Here is an 18,330-nt window from a genome sequence, read left to right on the forward strand (position 1 = left end):
CAACCGAACCATCTTATACTATTAAATAATTCAATATAAATTCAAGCATAGTAATATTTCATCATAGCGAACCTATATAGTCATCATACAATCTAATACATCATAAACTCATTGTTTACCATTCATTAATCAAGTATATAAGCAACTTTGGTGCAACTCATAAGACCTAATAAACATATTTTATTTCAGAACGAATAATCAAAACAAACTATCATTCCATCTATAGTATAATTAACATTTCACCTAAATTTATTAACATATAAGTAAATCTAATTATCATGCCAACATGTATTTATTCGACCAACTCATTACAATTAACATTATGACATATGCGTATATGAAAATACATATATAATTTCAATTAATCTATCATGACCAACATTTATGTATATCATCTATTCTTTCCACACCAATTCTTAATACAAAACATACATATCCATCAATTCAATATCATAGCACAACCGAAACTCATCACTTAACCAATTTACAGCATAAACACCACTTCAAATTAAGGTTAGATCATGATCAAATATACATTATGTTCTTTCATACTCTTTAGCGAATTGTTTAGTAAAACTTACAAGCATTTTTACTATGTTTTAAACTTACTAATACAAACTAATTCATGAATTATTCATGATGTAACCAATCAAGACATAAAATCAAATTACCAATCATACTAATTATCATTTATACAAATAGACTTATACCATGGTGAATCATTGAAACCAAACACATTGAACATTCAACCTAGAATATATAAAACTAAGTTTAAACATAATGATCAAGCCATTTTAATTAAACCGAATTTAAGCATGGGAATTAGACCATTAAAGCATATTCGTTAATACCAAATTCAAAACAAAAAGAGATAACCCATTTTCACACGGCTTTTAATTACACATACACATTGATTTCAAAATCACCATTTTTAACTAAGCTATACATGCCATATATTTGAAAACAATTTAGCAAAATACCAAAAGGAGACACCGATAGTGTGATGAGCTTAGCTGGCGATACCCGAACACGTAGCGATCTCCAAAATCTATACATCGAAACAATAATCCAACACATTGTAAGCTAATTTAGCTTAGTAAGTTACAAGCAAATAACTCTACAATTTAACTTGATATCTAGAATAATATTTAACCAATTCATACTTCTAAATCATCTTACCTTTAACTTCCCATAGCATAATATAATTATTCACTTCATACTATGATTTAACAAAAATCAATATAAATACTCAACTATAAGCATTTCTTCAAATTTAAGTACAAGGCCAAGTACTTTATACATTTTATTATCATAAAATATAATGAATCATCTTAAATAAATATAACTCCAATTATAATCACCACCTAGGTTTGATACATACAGAAATTAATCTTGAATACCATCAAAATAATTATTACTCACTTTGTTACTCATGATTTCTCGATAAGTCAAATACTCGATATTAATAATCTTTCGAAAATATTTAATAAGTACGCACACTTAGTGCTTTACCATTATACTCGCACACTTAGTGCATTTCAATTAAACTCGCACACTTAGTGCTAATCTCATTATCGTTTATTTTTATACTCGCACACTTAGTGTTGGGGGTCAACAACTCAATACGTCATATTTCAAAAATCGTATCACTACATATATATCAATTCAATTCAGCATAATTATGTAGATGTTAAGATAATTTAGAACGACACAAATATGTATGCTTAATAACTTACCTCGGATGTCGTCGACAAATAGATCGACTACTCAACTACCTTTGATTTCCCCCGATCTAAATCCGATTTCTTGGTTTCTTGATCTAAAAATATTCAAATAAATCTCATTTAAACATATTTTCATTCAATTTAGTCTAAGAACACATAAATGGGCAAATTACATTTTTACCCCTAATATTTCACATTTTCACAATTTAGTCCTTTTTGCTCAAAACACAAAATACACAAAATTTGACTACACTCCTTAAGGGTCGAATATTCCTAGTATCCATACAAACTCATACATTTCATTTATTTCACATTTTAGCCCCTAAAAAAATTATTTTTACAACTTAACCCTAATTACTCAAATTCATCAACAATTCAAAGACAAAACATGCTAATCTAACACATATATTTCATATTTCCTCAACTAACATCATAAAACTCAAACATTCATCAATGGCACATTTCAAAATTATCATCAATTCACAAAATTTAAACATGGGTTTTAAAGAACACAAAGCAACGATCTCAAAAACGTAAAAATTATCAAAAACCGAACAAAAGACGAACCTCAATCTAGTTCAACAATGGCCGAACCCTAGCCAAGCTTTTATCTTTTATTCTTTCTCTAGTTTCGAAAGTGAAGAACGATGATATGATAATGGCCTTGTTATTATCACTATTATTATTATAACATATATTATAATATTATCATTTTTTATTTTTAATGTATAAAAACCATATATTAAAACAATATGCCGTCCACTATTTATAGTATTGGCTAAATTTCAACATAAGGCCTCCAAATTATAAAGACAAAAATAATTAGGCACTTTCTTATTTAACCATCAAATTTTTATTTTACGCGATTAAGCCCCTTTTTATTAAATCGACACCCAAACAATAAAATTAATTTACGAAACTTTAACACATTTAAATTCACACATCATAAACACACAAAATAATATTAAAATGTTTTTCAGACTCGGATTTGTGGTCCCAAAATCACTATTCCGATTAGGGTCAAAATTGGGCTGTTACAATTCAACTATCCGAATTTTTCTTTTTGTTACCAACCATCAAATGACTAATGAAAAGTGACACAATAGTTTTTAAAATTAGCATAATAACAATTTTAACCCTCAACATTTATATATTATGTCAATTTAGTCTCAAATCTAAAAAATTGTACTCTCAAATTTACATATTGTGTAATTTGTTCCTTTTGCAGTTTTTTGTGACCCTTTTCAACATTGTCTCTACGTTTGGTTTAATGAAAAAAAATGAACAACAACAAGAAGTAAAACAACTCGAATTTTGAAAAATAGCCAATTCAACTGCTTAATAAAAAAATATTTGTTTCGTTAATTCAATCCAATTGTAAGTCTAGCAACTTTAAAAAATTGAAATAAAAATTGAGCTTTGATTTGTTTCGTTAAAGACAATCAATTCAAGTTAACAAATAATAAATTAATTATCATAGAGAGATATCAAAATTTTAATCATTTGAAATATAAAGAAAGTAATATATTCGGGAATTATCTATTTCAGATTAGCTCAACCTCTTACCCTTACAACATTGATTTAAATCACATTACTAATTTATTTAAGAGAATAACTTATATTAAAATAATTTTTACTTTTATATATCAATGAAAATCATGAAATAAAATGATATCATTAATTTTCAAACACATAAAATCTTTATTATACACATCCATATACAATAACATTTGTGTTTCTTTTTTTTCAAAATTTAATTATTTATTTTACAAAATAATTTAATTAAAATTAAAATTAAAATGAGTTAAATAATATATAATAAAAATTGATCACATGGTTTTATTTCATTTTGCCCAAAAATTAAGATATTTAGGATTATTATAATATAAATTATTCTCATTATTTAAATTAGATTTTGTTACACCTACAATGCGGATGAAATAAAATATTTTATATTAAAAGCATATTCTTTTAAAAATTTTAAAATAATGAATATAAGTAGAATGCAGTTGACTTTAAAATACATATTTGATCTTGTAACTCTTTTATTTAAAGATGATATAAAAATACTGCTGTAATAATAATATTTATAAAAATAAATAAATAAATTTATGCAAAAAACTTGTTCGAGATCTATGTCATTCCTTTTTCTTTCTAGTAGAAAAATGTTTTATTTATGATTTTTCTATTAAATAGCGATAGAGATAAGATGGAATGAGAGTTTCATATAATTCTTAATCGTTTTAATTTGTATTCCAATAAGAACCTGGCAAGCCAATCCAACAAAATACATATCGAATAAATGCCTTGGTCTTCACAAAAAAGAAGAAGAAGAAGATGCTGAGCATCTGGTAGCTTTCTCTTTGTTCCTCCAAACTGTGTGCTTAGATTTGAAGACCTAGTCCCTGTGATCAAATCTTGTTGTTCATTTCTGGGTTTAATTTCTCAAGAAAAAGAAGATGACAAAAGATAGGCAAATCGGTGTAGCAATGGATTTCTCCAAGGGAAGCAAAGCAGCTCTTAAATGGTCAACCGACAATCTGGTAGACAAAGGAGATACCCTTTACCTCATCCACGTCAAACCCAATCAGAGCGACGAGTCTCGTAACCTTCTTTGGTCCACCAGTGGCTCACGTAAGTCACTGCCATACTCCACTTCCGTTTTTGATCAAGTTTTAAAACTATGGGTCATTGGTATTTTGACGATCTTTGACTTGGTGATCTTTTATTTGTAGCTTTGATTCCATTATCGGAGTTCAGAGAGAAGGAAGTGATGAAACATTATGAGGTGGAACCTGATCCTGAGGTTTTAGACTTGGTTGATACGGCTTCAAGGCAGAAAGAGGTGAATATTGTCACAAAGATTTACTGGGGTGATGCCAGGGATAAAATATGTGAATCTGTTGCAGATTTGAAGCTTGATTGTTTGGTAATGGGCAGCAGAGGCCTTGGCACCATTCAAAGGTAATTCAATCTTTATCTTCTACCTGGGAAATTGAAATATGTGTTCAAGGGTGAAACTACTTTGGGTCTAGTCATTCATTTAGATAGATATAGTCTTTGATTTACTTATTGCAGAGTGCACTCTTTTATACGTAAAGTTCTGAGTTGGAATTTACTTATACACTCTTGCCAATTACAAAACCTTGAAAAATTAATGGACATCTAAAGAAAACAATTCCAATTTCCGTCCATGGTCCGACGGGTTGGATTGTAACATAAATGGATCAACTGTTTCTTGCTCTTGTCATCATTTTCCTTTTTTGATTCTGAGGTTGTGATTTTGATTGAAATTAGGGTACTGATTGGAAGTGTGAGCAACCATGTGATGGTAAATGCAACTTGTCCAGTAACAATTGTTAAAGGATCCTAGTGCTCATGGATTTTGATCTCAGTATTCTGCAAAAGTAATGTATCTTTGAAAATAATCGATGTTCCTTGTTTCTATTTCTATGTGGGTGATTTATGTATGTATGTATGTATGGACATCTTGGTTCTCGGGTTGTACTCAGATCCTGAGAGTGCTTGATTAGGATCAGCTCCAGTGCTGTTTCCATAAATAAACAAACTTTGTATGGACATGGACATTGTTCATGGTTCGCATTTAAGTAACAATGTTTCACTATCTTTTATTGTTATTTATTTTACTCTTGAAGCTAGGGAAAGTATGGTATGAAACAGAGTTGTTACATTGTCCTGTATCTCTTACCAATTATTTAACATTATTTCAGCATTTTTTTTCCATGTCATTAATACATCATTTTAGTAATTTTTTTAAAATTTGGACCCTATATCCTAAAATCCTAGATCTTGGACCATGGATCCTAGATCCTGCTCTCTAGCTCTTGAACATTGAACCTTAAATCCTGAATCCTAAACTTTAAACCATAGGCCTTGGAAGGTTTCAGATTTGAGGTTTAAGGGTTCAGAGCTAAAGTTAAAAAAAATACTAAAATAATGTGTCAATAACATGAAAAAAAGATGCTGAAATAATATTAAATAATTAGTAAAAAAATAATGTGACATCACTATTTCATATAATTATTTTCCTTTCAAACTATTAAACTTTTGTTTGTATGATTATGTTTTAGAGTTTTTTTTTTTTGCTTAATTAAATATATCTTTGTATAATTTGTATAATTTCTTTAAATCCGAATAACATAGATTAGATTTTGTATGTTGGTTGGAGAAAGGGCAAATGGGTTGGGATTGTTATTGCCGATTATTGAATTGTCAGGTTTCTGCCTTGTTTTACTCATTCCCCATCTCACTTTTTGTAATTTTGTGGAATCTGACAGAAAGGAAATCCTGCAATGCTATCCCTAAAAAAACCTCCTAAATTTTGTTGAAACTCTTTCTAGGCTTAATTTTTTCTTTTTTCATTTAGAAATTGTACTTATCGAATTTATTTCTTTGATCCATATGATATTTTCTTAGCCTTTTTTTAGGGGAATGTAATTTAGAGTTCCCTATTGGGATTTGATCAAATTAATTCCTCTACAATTAAATGGAGTGCTATTAAATGAATTAATTTACTATTTAAAAGATATAATTTGCTATTTAATAGAGTTAATATTTTTAAAGTTTTTATGATACGGTACATAAAATCTTTTATTGTTTGATGATCTCAAACAAATTGAAGGAACAAACCATAAACAAAAGTAGAAAATTCACAATTATGATTACCATGGTGGTGAGAGTTGTTATTCTTATTATTTTTTAAATCAGTTGGAAGCAGATTTGGGGGCTCTTTGGGCGAGTTGAATCCAATCTTGACGTTTCTCTTCTGGGATCAAGCATTCATTCACCACCTCCATTTTCATCACCCTTTCTATCCATTCATAAATCAGTGGAAATTTCTCAGTGCTTAATACTTTTTGTCCAGTAATCGATCCTGCAAGATGAAGCCACACTAAAATCATTGCAACAATATCAAGGTACCCAATTCTCTGCCCTCCAAAAAATTGCTTCCCTTTCAGCTCATCTTCAAGGACTTTCAGCTGCTCATGAATTTCTTCAATGGTCTCTTCTTTTTCCTTCCCTGCAGTTCGACCCAACTTCGCCAGTGTTGGCAAAAGCTGCAAAATGTAATCACTTTGCATCTTTAGCTCAAATTATATACAAGGATATGCACTCTTTCTTCATTATCTATATTCTCTTTATTTTTCAAAATATCCTTCTTTTTTTATATTTGAGTCTTGGAAGTCAATTTTTGTTCATTAACTCCATCAAACAATTTAATATAGTTTGTTTTTTTTTAAATATATGATTAAATGGCATTTTTGTACAACTGGATAAATATTTTTTTATATGTTTAAAAAAAATATAAGCCATGATTTTAAGGAGTTCACATGATTGAAAACACACATTATTGGGAAAAAGGTCTCTGGTTTTGCCTCCCTAGCTTCACCTACATGCACACATGACACAACTATCCTATCGATCCTGGGAATAAGGTCAACACTCTTAGCTAATGTGCTAAATAAGTAGAAAATTAGATATGTCAAAAACGTATAACACATGCACCTTTTATACAATTTGACCAAACTATTGTTGAATGAGAAAAGGGTTGAAATTTGATATACCTTATCGTCAATGAATTTAGCATAGAAGCGAGCCATTGCTCTTTCATAAGGATCCCTAGGCAAAAAGGGGTTGTTTTCCCAGGTCTCATCCATGTACTCGATAATGACCATTGATTCGGCAACTGGTTTATCGTTGTGCACTAAAACTGGAACTTTCTTATGAACGGGATTATAACGTAGAAGCGAAGGGGTCTTGTTTGACAAATCTTCTTCAATGTATTGGTAGGGTATGGCTTTGAGTTTGAGTGCTAGTTCCACTCTTCGGCTGAATGGGCTTGCCCACATACCGTGAAGCTTCACTTCTTCCCCCATTGTTGTTGTTTCAGTCTATATGGATGGCTTTGGGATTCAATGGTTTTTTTGCCCTTTTTTATAACTCAATTTTCATGTACCATAAAGCCGATTCTTGAATGATTCCAATATGAATAATCCAAATAGATGGGTTTTTCTAACTATGCAATAGTAATCATCGAAGCTTTGCCACTTGACACTAAAAATGTTGACCCCCATTTGCATAGGGATGGATGTTTCTCATTTTTTTATTCAAATTTAAAAGGAATGATGATTTTTTTCTCCTCCAACTCTACAAAAAGAATCATTTTAGCAATATATTTAATTTTTCGGCTCTTTTAATTTTTTAATTTATATTTTTTGTCAAATCACTTCAAAATAGATGGAAAAGTTAATGTTTTTAATTTTGTTGACATGACATACACGTGGATTAATGTATGGATCACATGTCAAGATTAATTATTTTTAAAATTTTAAAATTCAAAAAGATATTTTAAAATTTTAAAATCATTAAAATTATTTAAAAGTATAAGTTTTTAAAAATAGTATTTAAAATTTTAAAAATTTAATTAAATACTAACATGTTATCCATGTGGCAATTCACATACATGTCACGTCAAGTAAGTTAAAAAAACATTAATTTTTTTATCTATTTTGGGGTGATTTGATAGGAAATACAAATTCAAGGACTAAAAGCGTTGAAAAATTAAATAGAGGGCTAAAAGTTAGAGAGCCAAATAAGTTAGATTGTAATTTTACATAATAAACATACAATTTCGTCATTTTAATATCCTATATTTTATAGTTTTTAAAGGATTAAATCAAATTTTTATATTTTTGGGGGCCAAAGTGAAATTTTACCTTTACTAATTTAAAATTTTAAAAATTTTAAAAGGCCTAAATAAAAAATTTTCTATTTTAGGGAGGACCGGGGTCTCTGCTAGCCCCTCTACTTTCTCCCCTGGGTAAAAGCTCCTGCCCCTTAGCTTCTTCATTCGAACTAAATCTTGTCCTAATCCAAATTGTGAATTTAATTCTTTTACTTTAATTTAATGGTTTTTAGTTTATGTACTTTCTAAAATTTTTAAAATTTAGTGTCAAATTCATTAAAGTTATACTATTTTCAAAATCGATCGGTAAATATATTACCATATATGTATTGTCATGTCAGTTTTTTATTTCCACATATTACTTACTAAAATAGAAATAAATGTCATTTGCATCAAGATTGAAATTTCAAATTTTGAAAAGTACAATGACTAAAATTAACCGATTCAATAAGTATAGGGACTAAAATTGATCAAATATAAAGTACTGAGACTAAATCCACAATTTTCACAAAGTAGAAGGACAAATAACATAATTTAACCTAAAAAGTTAACAATTCACACTAGATCAATCTAAACTCAAATTGATCCAAACTTGAAAAGATTCAAATTCAAACCGAATCTAAAATGACATGAACTCAAAATACACGACCTTCAAATCTAAATAACTCAAACTCAAAAAGATCCAATCCTAAAATCAAACCAACTCAAACTAAAATCACCCAAATTTTTTTTTAGGATTTTCAAAATTTATACAATTCAAAAACAATTGGACCGATTCAAATTAATTAAGGGATATTGTCTTATTTAGCCCTCCAACTTTACAAAAAAGTTAACATTTGTTAATGTTGCTAATGTGGCAATCCAAACGTATACCACATTAGCAATTAATTAATTTTTAAAGATTAAACAAATCTAAATGAAAAGAATTTCATTTTAAGAGGTATTAAAGCCGCCGCCAGCCCCTAATTACGCCCTTAATTATAAGGCATTTTTAAAATATAAAAATTTATTTAAGTGACAAATTTAAAATCGCGAAATCAAATAAAAAGAAAATATAAATTTTAACTCTAAAAAAATCAGAAAAATATTATAATTTTATATATAGTAATTATATAATGCTAATTTGTCACCACTGTAATGAGCAAAACATAAGTAGTTATAAGTAAATATCCTGAAATATATTTAACTTAATTAAAATTATAAATCTTCAAAACATTGCCTCTCTCTTAGAGCAAACCCGAAATGTATGCTTGACGAGGGACCGCCGTCATCCACCATGGCACCGCCGTTCTCCAAGGACTGGAACAACTCCTTGAGCAAACATCACCAATTCTTAATTTAGGGATATTTATTTTAATCGCATTTGTTACTTGCTTACCAAAGCCCCCCATCCGCTTCACCAATTTCATCTAATGATTTCCTCCACCCATTCTCGCTCAATAATGTTCATTGTGGAGGCCATCATCACTATTTCTTCGCTGCAACTAGAGGTTAAAATCCCACCCACTCATGCTCATTGATTTTTCCGACAAATGCCGATCAAGATCCTCAATGACAATTATAGATTCGTCAAGCTTTCTAACAAGAGAATGTTAAGGTTTATCACAAACGGTTGAGAATGACTCTTATTTTAGTTAAATTTGAGAAATAATCTTTCAGTTAAATACTGTTTATTTGTTTCAATTAAACTCTGATTAGTCTAGATTATTTTATTATTATTTGACCTATGAATTTAGCCTATAAATAGATTCTTTTACAACTTTAGAAAATACACCCATTGGAAATTAGAACTCATAGCACATTTAGAGAATTTTGTGTTTACGTCTTGAGGGTTTTTTATTTTCGGGTTTTTAAGGTTTAGTTTTTATCTTCATCTTTTGTACTATTCGTTCTTTTGTCATTATAATAAAATTATTTTTTCCCCTGATTTTTTTTATCCTCTTTGGAAGAATTTTTCACGTTAAATTTGTATGTTCAATTTCTCAATTTATTCTGCTATTTTGTTTTACTTGTTACTTAATCGGGTCAATCTCAACCTTGGACAAACCAATGTTGTCAACCTTGTAAACTCAAGGAATTAGCCGAAAGCCACTGTAAAGCTTGATTTCCCTGCACTTGATCAAAGAGAAGTTAATCTTTGGAAGATTTATAATTTTAATTATATTTTATTTCAAAATAATAATAGTTCTAATTATATTTAATACATCTAGGGATATTTATTTATAGGTCCTTTAGCATCGAGGTGGCAGATTGTGCATTAAATATAATCACACACACATATATAATATATATATAATCGAAAACCTTACAACTTCATATTTAACATTTTATTTGCTTATTTACTATGGTAGCATTTCTTTTATTCTAAAGGCTTTTACTTGGATGCAGACTTGAAGGCTGCGAGTCGAGTTTGGATGTAAGTGAGATGTTTGTCCTTGGGAATCCGGCATTCGTCCACCATATCGATCTTGAGCTGCTTTTGGATCCATTCAAATATGAATGGAAATTTGTGTTGCGAGAAGATATTGATTCCCAAAGCCTCTTGCAGGTTTCCAAACCAGAATACCAAGAAATTGGCAACGATATCAACATATCCAATACCCTCACCTCCAAAATAGGCTTTCCCTTTCACTTCATTCTCCAGCAGTTTTAGCTGCTCAGTTACTTCTTCAATTGCATGCTCTTGTTCCTTTCCTGTGGTAAAACTAACCTTCCTTGTTGTGCTCAGTATCTGCAAATAATGGAACTCTTAAACTTATTATATCCTATTGGTTTTGACCGGTTGAATCCTAAACTCAACTCAACTTGATTTGATCATAAAAAGTTAGCGACTTAAATTTGTCTAATTTGAAAATAACCTATAATAGAAAAGACTAAAACCCAAAATGATTCTTCCTTAGAAATGATAAAAATAATCTGTAAATTTTAAAATTTAAATTCAACTGACCCAAATTATACAACCCAAGCAGGATTGAGAGGTGTAAAACAAAAAAAAACGTTTAACACAGGTTCATTGTACCTTTTCGTCAATGAACTTAGCCCAGAACCGAGCCATGGCTCTATCATAAGGATCTTGAGACAAAAGAATTGGATTGTTCCTCCAGGTTTCATCGATGTACTCTAAGATTACAAGTGATTCTGGTATTGATTTCCCATTATGAACAAGGACTGGGATTTTTTGATGAACTGGATTATGTTGGATAAGCAAGGCGCTCTTGTTGGATAAATCTTCTTCAATGTATTCATATGGTATTCCCTTTAGTTTCAAGGCCAGTTCAACCCTGCGACTGTAAGGGCTTGCCCACATCCCAAATACCTTCACTTCTTCATCATCCCCCATGGTTTTTGAACTGAGAATGGTTCGCCACTTCATTGCTTCTTATGCCTATCCCTCTTATAGCTGATGAAGTTCCAACATGAAGAGATCATTGCATGAATCTCGGCCGTAAAAAAAAGGCACTACAATCTCAGCCCCTTGAATTGCACAATGCAGTCTAAGTGGATGACATTGAGAATCAAAATCATTCACTTTATTTTGTTTTGGATTTGCTTAAGTCTATATATATGCTTAAGTCTTCGTTCCCATGATTGGTGGCACAAAGATAACGATGGTGGCGCTGGCTCATTGGGTTGGATTGATTGGTTGACGACCCAAGGCTGACCACTTCCTTCTTTTTTCTTCTTGATTTTAAATATTAATTGTGTTATATGATTATGCCAAAATATCAAAATTTTAGCTGTTAAGGTAAATTTACTGAGAATTTCAAAATGCAAATTGAAATACTCTTTAATTCACGTTTGTTTTAGTCTTGCAAGAGTGCAAGAATATTCGAAGATGTCTCTCCTTCTTAAAAGATCATCCTTGAGCTACACTAATAAATGGACTAACATCAAATGAGAAATTATGTGATTGCTGCCGATAAAGTATGAAAAAGCTTATTTAATACATATCTCATAAAAAAATTATACATAAAATAAAAATAATTAGGAAATTAAAAGATAAATAAAATTTTTATAAAACGATAATATCTCTTCAGCAACAAAATTTCATTCTTTTTGCTATAAATAAGTTATGTGAATGATTAAAATTATCAATTATAATTAGTTTATAACTAACTCATGATTAAACCATAAGAAAATAATAATCTATTAAATAAACTACAATGATAGTTACTCAACTATAAAAAAAATTCATTTTAGGCGCTCAAAATAAAATGTTTGCAATTTAAACATCCACCTTATATAGTTTGGTCATTTTTTTTTTACAAGAATAATGATTAAATCATAACTAAACTATATGGTGCCAAGACATTCCAGAATAAGAGGACTTCATCTGGCGGTTGCATAAAAGCATACCTACCCAACGGTCTTGAGAACGCCATTAAGGCTAGCCTGTCAGCTACTTTATTGCCCTCTCTGAAAGTATGAATAACTTTAACCATCCAGGAAAGTTATAATAGCTTCTTAATGGAACGTGCCATAACTGAGTAATGCTGATAAACTACATTTTCTTGAATCAATTAGATAGCTTCAATACCATCCAACTCAAGAATCTAATAGTTTGATCATTTTTATCACTCATGTTAAAATCACAATCAGCAAGTTGACGTGGCAGATAAAAAAAATGGTATAATAATAAGTTTTGTCCTCAACTCTTACATATTAAATCAATTTAATCATAATTTTAAAAATTTAATCCTCAAAATTTACAAATAATTTCAAATTGATCCTAATTCTAAAAATTTTAGAAGATATATATAAAAATACATAAATATTTTAAAAAAAATTATAATAATAAATTTAAATTTTATATCAATATTAATATTAATATTAAATAAAATAAAAATCCCCCACCCTCTCCCCATTCCCCCACCACAGACCCCTTTAACTGGTTCGTCTAGATAGTTTCCTCTTTCGGCAAGGACCTTGAGAGCAAGTTGGAGGCTATTTCGAGAGATAAAGATGGGGGTGGAGATGAATCTTCTTTGAATAAATGGTTTTGAGAGTAGCAGAAACCAAGATAGTTCCTGACATGAAAAATGAAGATAACAAACTTAAATGGTTTGAAGGGTTTCTAAAAAAAGTAAGAAAATATTAAGATTTTCAATGGAAGTGTTGTGCTTTGTGTCTGTTCCCTTTCCTCTTTGTTTAATGGGGGCTTTGATAGATGTAAAGACAACCCACTTTGAAAAAATTAGAAATCTGTAGTCATACAAGAAACAAAATCTTCAGAGAATTGCAGTGATATGGAGTTGATAGTGTTCATTACTGTGCCCTGCTTTTTCACCTTCTTAGCACTGCAGACACCTTGTGCTGTGATATGGATTTCATTATCTGCAAATTGAGGTATAACAAAAATGATGCAGCAGCAGAGAGGGAGAGGGAGGGGGACGGTTGTGGGTGGGGGTGGGGGTGGGGATTTTTTATTATATTAATATAAAAGATAAATTCATTTTTATATTTTTAAATTTTATATACTGTTATTTCTCGTTATCAATATTTTTAATTTATATTATAAATTTATTATTATATTTCTTTGAAAATATTTGTGTATTTTTATATTTTTAAAAATTAAGAAAAATTGAGTTTTTGTAAATTTTAAGAGTCAAATTTTGAAATTATGACTAAATTATTATAATATATAAAAATTAAAGACTAAATTTATTATTATACTATTTTTATCTGTGCCCAGATTAACTAAAATAATCAAACTGTATAATGTAAGTTTTATAGTTAAAATATTATATTTTACAAGCTCACATGTGAAACCTCTACTTTCTAGATCAGTTTTAAATAAATAATATTGTACTCTTGAGTTTCAACTTATTATAATATGGTTTAAAGTGTTGACTAGGCTTTTTTATCTTCCTAATTAGGCGTTTTACCCCAAATTTTTTAAAAAATTTCAAAATTATACATATTCTTTTAATAATAACCAATTTTGTACAAAAATTTTGAAGTGCAGAGAGAAATGGGTTTAATGGAACCGATTTTTGAGAAATTATGATTTAAAACAATCAAACCAAAAATTGATTTATAATCATTTTGTCAACGGAATGTTGGAACCAAAATCAGTTTCAATATTGTTTATATCGGTTGGAACATTCTGTTGTAGTAATAAATCATAATAATAAATTTTAAATTTTATTTAGGTATAAATTTTAATTGATATCAATTATATCGCTACGTACCAATTGGAACATTATGTCTTGATCAAAAAATATATTTTAAATTCCTTTTACTTAGAACACCATATTTCGATTAGTACAAACTAAACCATTTAGTATGTACTAATATAATCGATACCAATCGAAATTTACATTGAAATGAAATATAAAATTTACTAAATATAAACAGATTAGCTAAAACTTGATCAATTTGAGCCGATTTTAATTTCAACACTTTCCGGTTCTAAATCAAATTTAGTTTGATTGAGTGGGGAAGTGGGATTTCTCTCTCCACTCTAAAAAACTTGTATTAGATTAATTATTATTATTTGAAATTTTTTTTATATTATTGAGGTAAAACAGCCTCCTAATTGTATTCTTAATCTTGTTATCCTTAACTTAGGTTGTACGACAATCCACTCCTCTTATCCCAAGAGCACAAATCTTGACCTAAACCTATTTACCTAGTGCAATATTTTATAATTTTTGCTCATGGATGCTTAAATCTTTCATTTAGTTGACCGAATCTTAATTCGGTTGTTATTGATATTATCATTTATGTAAGAGGACGTGGATTTGAGCACGTTAAAACGTATTTATCTTCCTATTGAAAGGTTAGAGAGGGACTATAAATAATTTTAGGTATTTGTATTAAAAAAATGCTTTAGTTAAACTAATAATTTCTTTTAATTTCCACCTATTAAATAATTAAAATAAATTATTATAAAAAGTAAACTCCATAAGTACTTATTAATTAAATGAATTAGATATAAAAACCTCAACCAAAGGTAAAACCTAGTTGACATTAACAATCAATCTGAAGTGTTTTGTTTATAAAAATAACCTAAATATAAAAATTTCTCATTTCAATACTATCATGGCAGTATAATATTAAGTATTCTTGTGATGTTTATGGATGAGGTTGGATTAAATTGAATCGTTGCATTTTATCAATATCATACGTAATTATTCAAGTCTTGTCCGACTTGAAATATAAATATAAAATTTTACTCAAGCCTTTTTCATATTTATAAATAATTAATTTAAATTTCATATTATATTTTTAAAAATATAATTAATATATTACTATCATTTTATACTTTAAATTTCTAAATATAAAAACTTAACAACTTTTTAATATTTATATTATAGGATCGTAGATTTAATTTTCATATAATATAAATTACATAATCAATAAAATAAAGGATGAAATAATTATATCAAATAAAATAAAATAAATAAATTACATGTTACAAACTTGAAAATTGAAGGATTTGAAAATGGGCCAAATTACATCTACGAGGTATATATTGCCGAGAGAGTGAATCCACTAGCATTTAAAACCATACACAAACAAAAAATATAAGCTACATATGATACTAATTCTAAACTTGTGGTTTTGAAAATCAACTTAGCTTTTGTTTTACGGAAATAATATTACTTAGAAATGGATTAAATTAGTGGGTTTAGTCACCGTGATTTTCAGTGATAACTTGATATGTGAAGTTTTTGTTTTTACACACTTGAAAAGCAATCCTTTGGGAACGGCTGATATCTCGTATGCTACTTCAAACCCATGTGCATAGTTACTTCAATCATAAACTTATCCCCATGTATTTTAGACTCTGGTTCTGAGTCTTGATTCAATGGTTTTTTTTTGTTTACAACTTTTCATTTGTTCAATCATTTTCATGGTTTAAAGTATCACACTATTAGTACTATGTTAAAGTTTCATAATTTCTGCTTCATAATTGCAATCCTTGCAGCATTTTCTTTCATCCCAATCCTTTATAAGTGCCAGCTTTCCAGCAATTGCTATTCATTTCAAAAGCCAGTGATTGATTTACTCACATTCCCTTCTTCTTGGAATCTTCTTTATTTCCCTTCAGATCATCCTCCTCAGACTCTTAAAATTGCACTTTTTGTCAAGAAATGGCCTCAAAGTTCTCATGCAGGTGGGCTTGAAAGGCATGCCTTGACCCTACACCTTGCACTTGCCAAAAGAGGCCATCAAGTGCACATTTTCACCACCTCTTCTCCAAATACATCCATTCCCAATCTAGTTTTTCACCTTTCCGAACCAACAGTTGGTGGATATTTGAACCAGACCGTGGTGTGGAGCCAGTTTCGAACTCAAAACTCGACCGCTACACCGTTCGACATTGTTCACACCGAGAGCGTCGGGCTGATGCATGCCCAAGCAAAGGACGTGACCAACCTAGCTGTTACCTGGCATGGAATTGCATATGAATCCATTCATTCCGATATAATCCAAGAGCTTTTAAGAGCACCCGAAGAACAACAGGCTGCTATGGTGACCAAGAAGGTTATGAGAGTCGTCGAAGAGGTCCGGTTCTTCCCCAGATATTCCCACCATGTTGCTACAAGTGATCATGCTGGGGATATACTCAAAAGGATTTACATGATCCCCGAAGAACGAGTGCACATCATTCTCAATGGAGTCGATGAGGCGATTTTCAGGCCCGAGTTGTCCCTAGGAAACGAGCTTAAACACGAACTTGGCATTCCACAAAACGGGTCATTGATTTTGGGAATGTCAGGGAGGTTGGTGAAAGACAAAGGGCACCCTTTGATATTCCAAGCATTGAAAGAAATATTCATGGAGAACAACAGATTCCAACAAAGTGTTGTTCTTGTGATAGCTGGTGATGGTCCATGGGGTGCTAGATACAAAGACCTTGGTGCCAACATACTTGTTTTGGGTCCATTGGGACGAGCTGATTTAGCAAAGTTTTATAACGCCATCGATATTTTCGTGCACCCGACGCTCCGAGGTCAAGGACTGGATCAAACTCCATTGGAAGCAATACTCAGTGGGAAACCAGTGATGACTACACGAGTTGCCAGTCTCACAGGGTCAGTGATTGTGGGACCAGAACTGGGTTACACGTTCTCACCCACAGTGGAGTCCTTGAAAAAAACGCTGTATAGAGTTTGGAAGGATGGGAAAGTGGTGTTGGAGAAGAAAGGCAAGGCTGCTAGACAAAGAGGGTTGAAATTGTTCACTGCCACCAAAATGACAGCTGCATATGAAAGACTGTTTCTGTGCATGTCAAAGGAAGCATATTGCAAATACCCAAATCCATTTTATTAAACATATAGGGATATCAATGTTGGTTTTTCCATAACCAGACTTTGTGAAAATGCAAGAATCAACTGGATTCTCTTCAATAATGTGGTATCTCTTTTGTTAAGCATAATGCCACTCATATAGCTAGTTTTACTTTTCTTCTCTGAAACCAGCTTTATAATGTTCAAACTATTTTATTAATATAAATAAATAAACTTTAAGGCTTGTATCAACCTTGTCGTTGTAGTATAGTGGTGAGTATTCCCGCCTGTCACGCGGGCGACCCGGGTTCGATCCCCGGCAACGGCGGTTCATGGTTTTTTACCTCACTTAGATGGCACTTGATTTTGGTAAAACTACCATGGAGAGCCTATACTAAAAATTGAAAATTAATTCTTTAGATCAAAAAGCAAATTTATTCTTTTTGTTAAAAAATTGATGATAAAAATTGGCCTCAGTAAGTCAACTATTTAGTTAATTGGGTTCTTCATTTACTCATTTTTTGAGTTGAGGAATTTGAATCCTAGAGTCTCTAGTTTTACCCTTAATTTTCTTATTATATTAAAATCAGTGCTTGAGCATTTGGGGCTGCAACATTTCGAGATTCCCTTTGTTGCATCTTGGAAATCAAGAAGAATAGAT

General features: G+C 30.4%; 4 protein-coding genes, 1 long non-coding RNA gene and 1 other non-coding gene across 6 annotated transcripts; 3 read left to right on the forward strand and 3 right to left on the reverse strand.

Moving 5' to 3' along the window:
* Positions 1-822: 822 nt before the first annotated feature.
* LOC105788770 (uncharacterized) lies at positions 823-2,393 on the reverse strand. The gene is made up of 3 exons (XR_001132153.2): positions 2,292-2,393; positions 1,737-1,819; positions 823-1,048 (listed from the first exon to the last, which is right to left on the reverse strand). It is a non-coding gene; the product is annotated as an uncharacterized LOC105788770 (long non-coding RNA).
* Positions 2,394-3,918: 1,525 nt separating this feature from the next.
* Positions 3,919-5,349, forward strand: LOC105788768 (universal stress protein PHOS32). Its single transcript, XM_012615808.2, has 3 exons — positions 3,919-4,358; positions 4,460-4,688; positions 5,022-5,349. Exons 1-3 carry the CDS (start codon positions 4,184-4,186, stop codon positions 5,095-5,097), a joined length of 480 nt encoding a protein of 159 aa, XP_012471262.1. The 5' UTR covers positions 3,919-4,183; the 3' UTR covers positions 5,098-5,349.
* Positions 5,350-6,426: 1,077 nt separating this feature from the next.
* Positions 6,427-7,707, reverse strand: LOC105789687 (glutathione S-transferase U7). Its single transcript, XM_012617053.2, has 2 exons — positions 7,310-7,707; positions 6,427-6,802 (listed from the first exon to the last, which is right to left on the reverse strand). The coding sequence occupies exons 1-2, from the start codon at positions 7,619-7,621 to the stop codon at positions 6,449-6,451; spliced, it is 666 nt and encodes a 221-aa protein (XP_012472507.2). The 5' UTR covers positions 7,622-7,707; the 3' UTR covers positions 6,427-6,448.
* A 2,980-nt stretch (positions 7,708-10,687) lies between these two features.
* Positions 10,688-11,809, reverse strand: LOC105788767 (glutathione S-transferase U7). The gene is made up of 2 exons (XM_012615807.2): positions 11,450-11,809; positions 10,688-11,161 (listed from the first exon to the last, which is right to left on the reverse strand). The coding sequence occupies exons 1-2, from the start codon at positions 11,801-11,803 to the stop codon at positions 10,805-10,807; spliced, it is 711 nt and encodes a 236-aa protein (XP_012471261.2). The 5' UTR covers positions 11,804-11,809; the 3' UTR covers positions 10,688-10,804.
* Positions 11,810-16,242: 4,433 nt separating this feature from the next.
* Positions 16,243-17,921, forward strand: LOC105789872 (uncharacterized; the record flags this gene model as incomplete). The annotated part of the gene is made up of 1 exon (XM_012617188.2): positions 16,243-17,921. A coding segment is annotated over one exon (1,470 nt), but the record flags the coding sequence as incomplete, so codon positions are not given.
* Positions 17,922-17,925: 4 nt separating this feature from the next.
* TRNAD-GUC (transfer RNA aspartic acid (anticodon GUC)) lies at positions 17,926-17,997 on the forward strand. The gene has a single exon. It is a non-coding gene; the product is annotated as a tRNA-Asp (tRNA).
* Positions 17,998-18,330: the final 333 nt, after the last annotated feature.

The sequence above is a fragment of the Gossypium raimondii genome, chromosome 2 (assembly GCF_025698545.1).
Source record: "Gossypium raimondii isolate GPD5lz chromosome 2, ASM2569854v1, whole genome shotgun sequence".
Classification (NCBI taxonomy): Eukaryota; Viridiplantae; Streptophyta; class Magnoliopsida; order Malvales; family Malvaceae; genus Gossypium; species Gossypium raimondii.

Excerpts from the sequence above, each read along its gene's own strand:
- LOC105788768 (XM_012615808.2), top strand. The coding sequence starts at position 4,184 with ATGACAAAAGATAGGCAAATCGGTGTAGCAATGGATTTCTCCAAGGGA. Across the intron at positions 4,359-4,459 it reads TTGGTCCACCAGTGGCTCAC|CTTTGATTCCATTATCGGAG; the intron begins GTAAGTCACTGC and ends TTTTATTTGTAG. Across the intron at positions 4,689-5,021 it reads GGCCTTGGCACCATTCAAAG|GGTACTGATTGGAAGTGTGA; the intron begins GTAATTCAATCT and ends GATTGAAATTAG.
- LOC105789687 (XM_012617053.2), bottom strand. The coding sequence starts at position 7,621 with ATGGGGGAAGAAGTGAAGCTTCACGGTATGTGGGCAAGCCCATTCAGC. Across the intron at positions 6,803-7,309 it reads CTAAATTCATTGACGATAAG|CTTTTGCCAACACTGGCGAA; the intron begins GTATATCAAATT and ends TACATTTTGCAG.
- LOC105788767 (XM_012615807.2), bottom strand. The coding sequence starts at position 11,803 with ATGAAGTGGCGAACCATTCTCAGTTCAAAAACCATGGGGGATGATGAA. Across the intron at positions 11,162-11,449 it reads CTAAGTTCATTGACGAAAAG|ATACTGAGCACAACAAGGAA; the intron begins GTACAATGAACC and ends CATTATTTGCAG.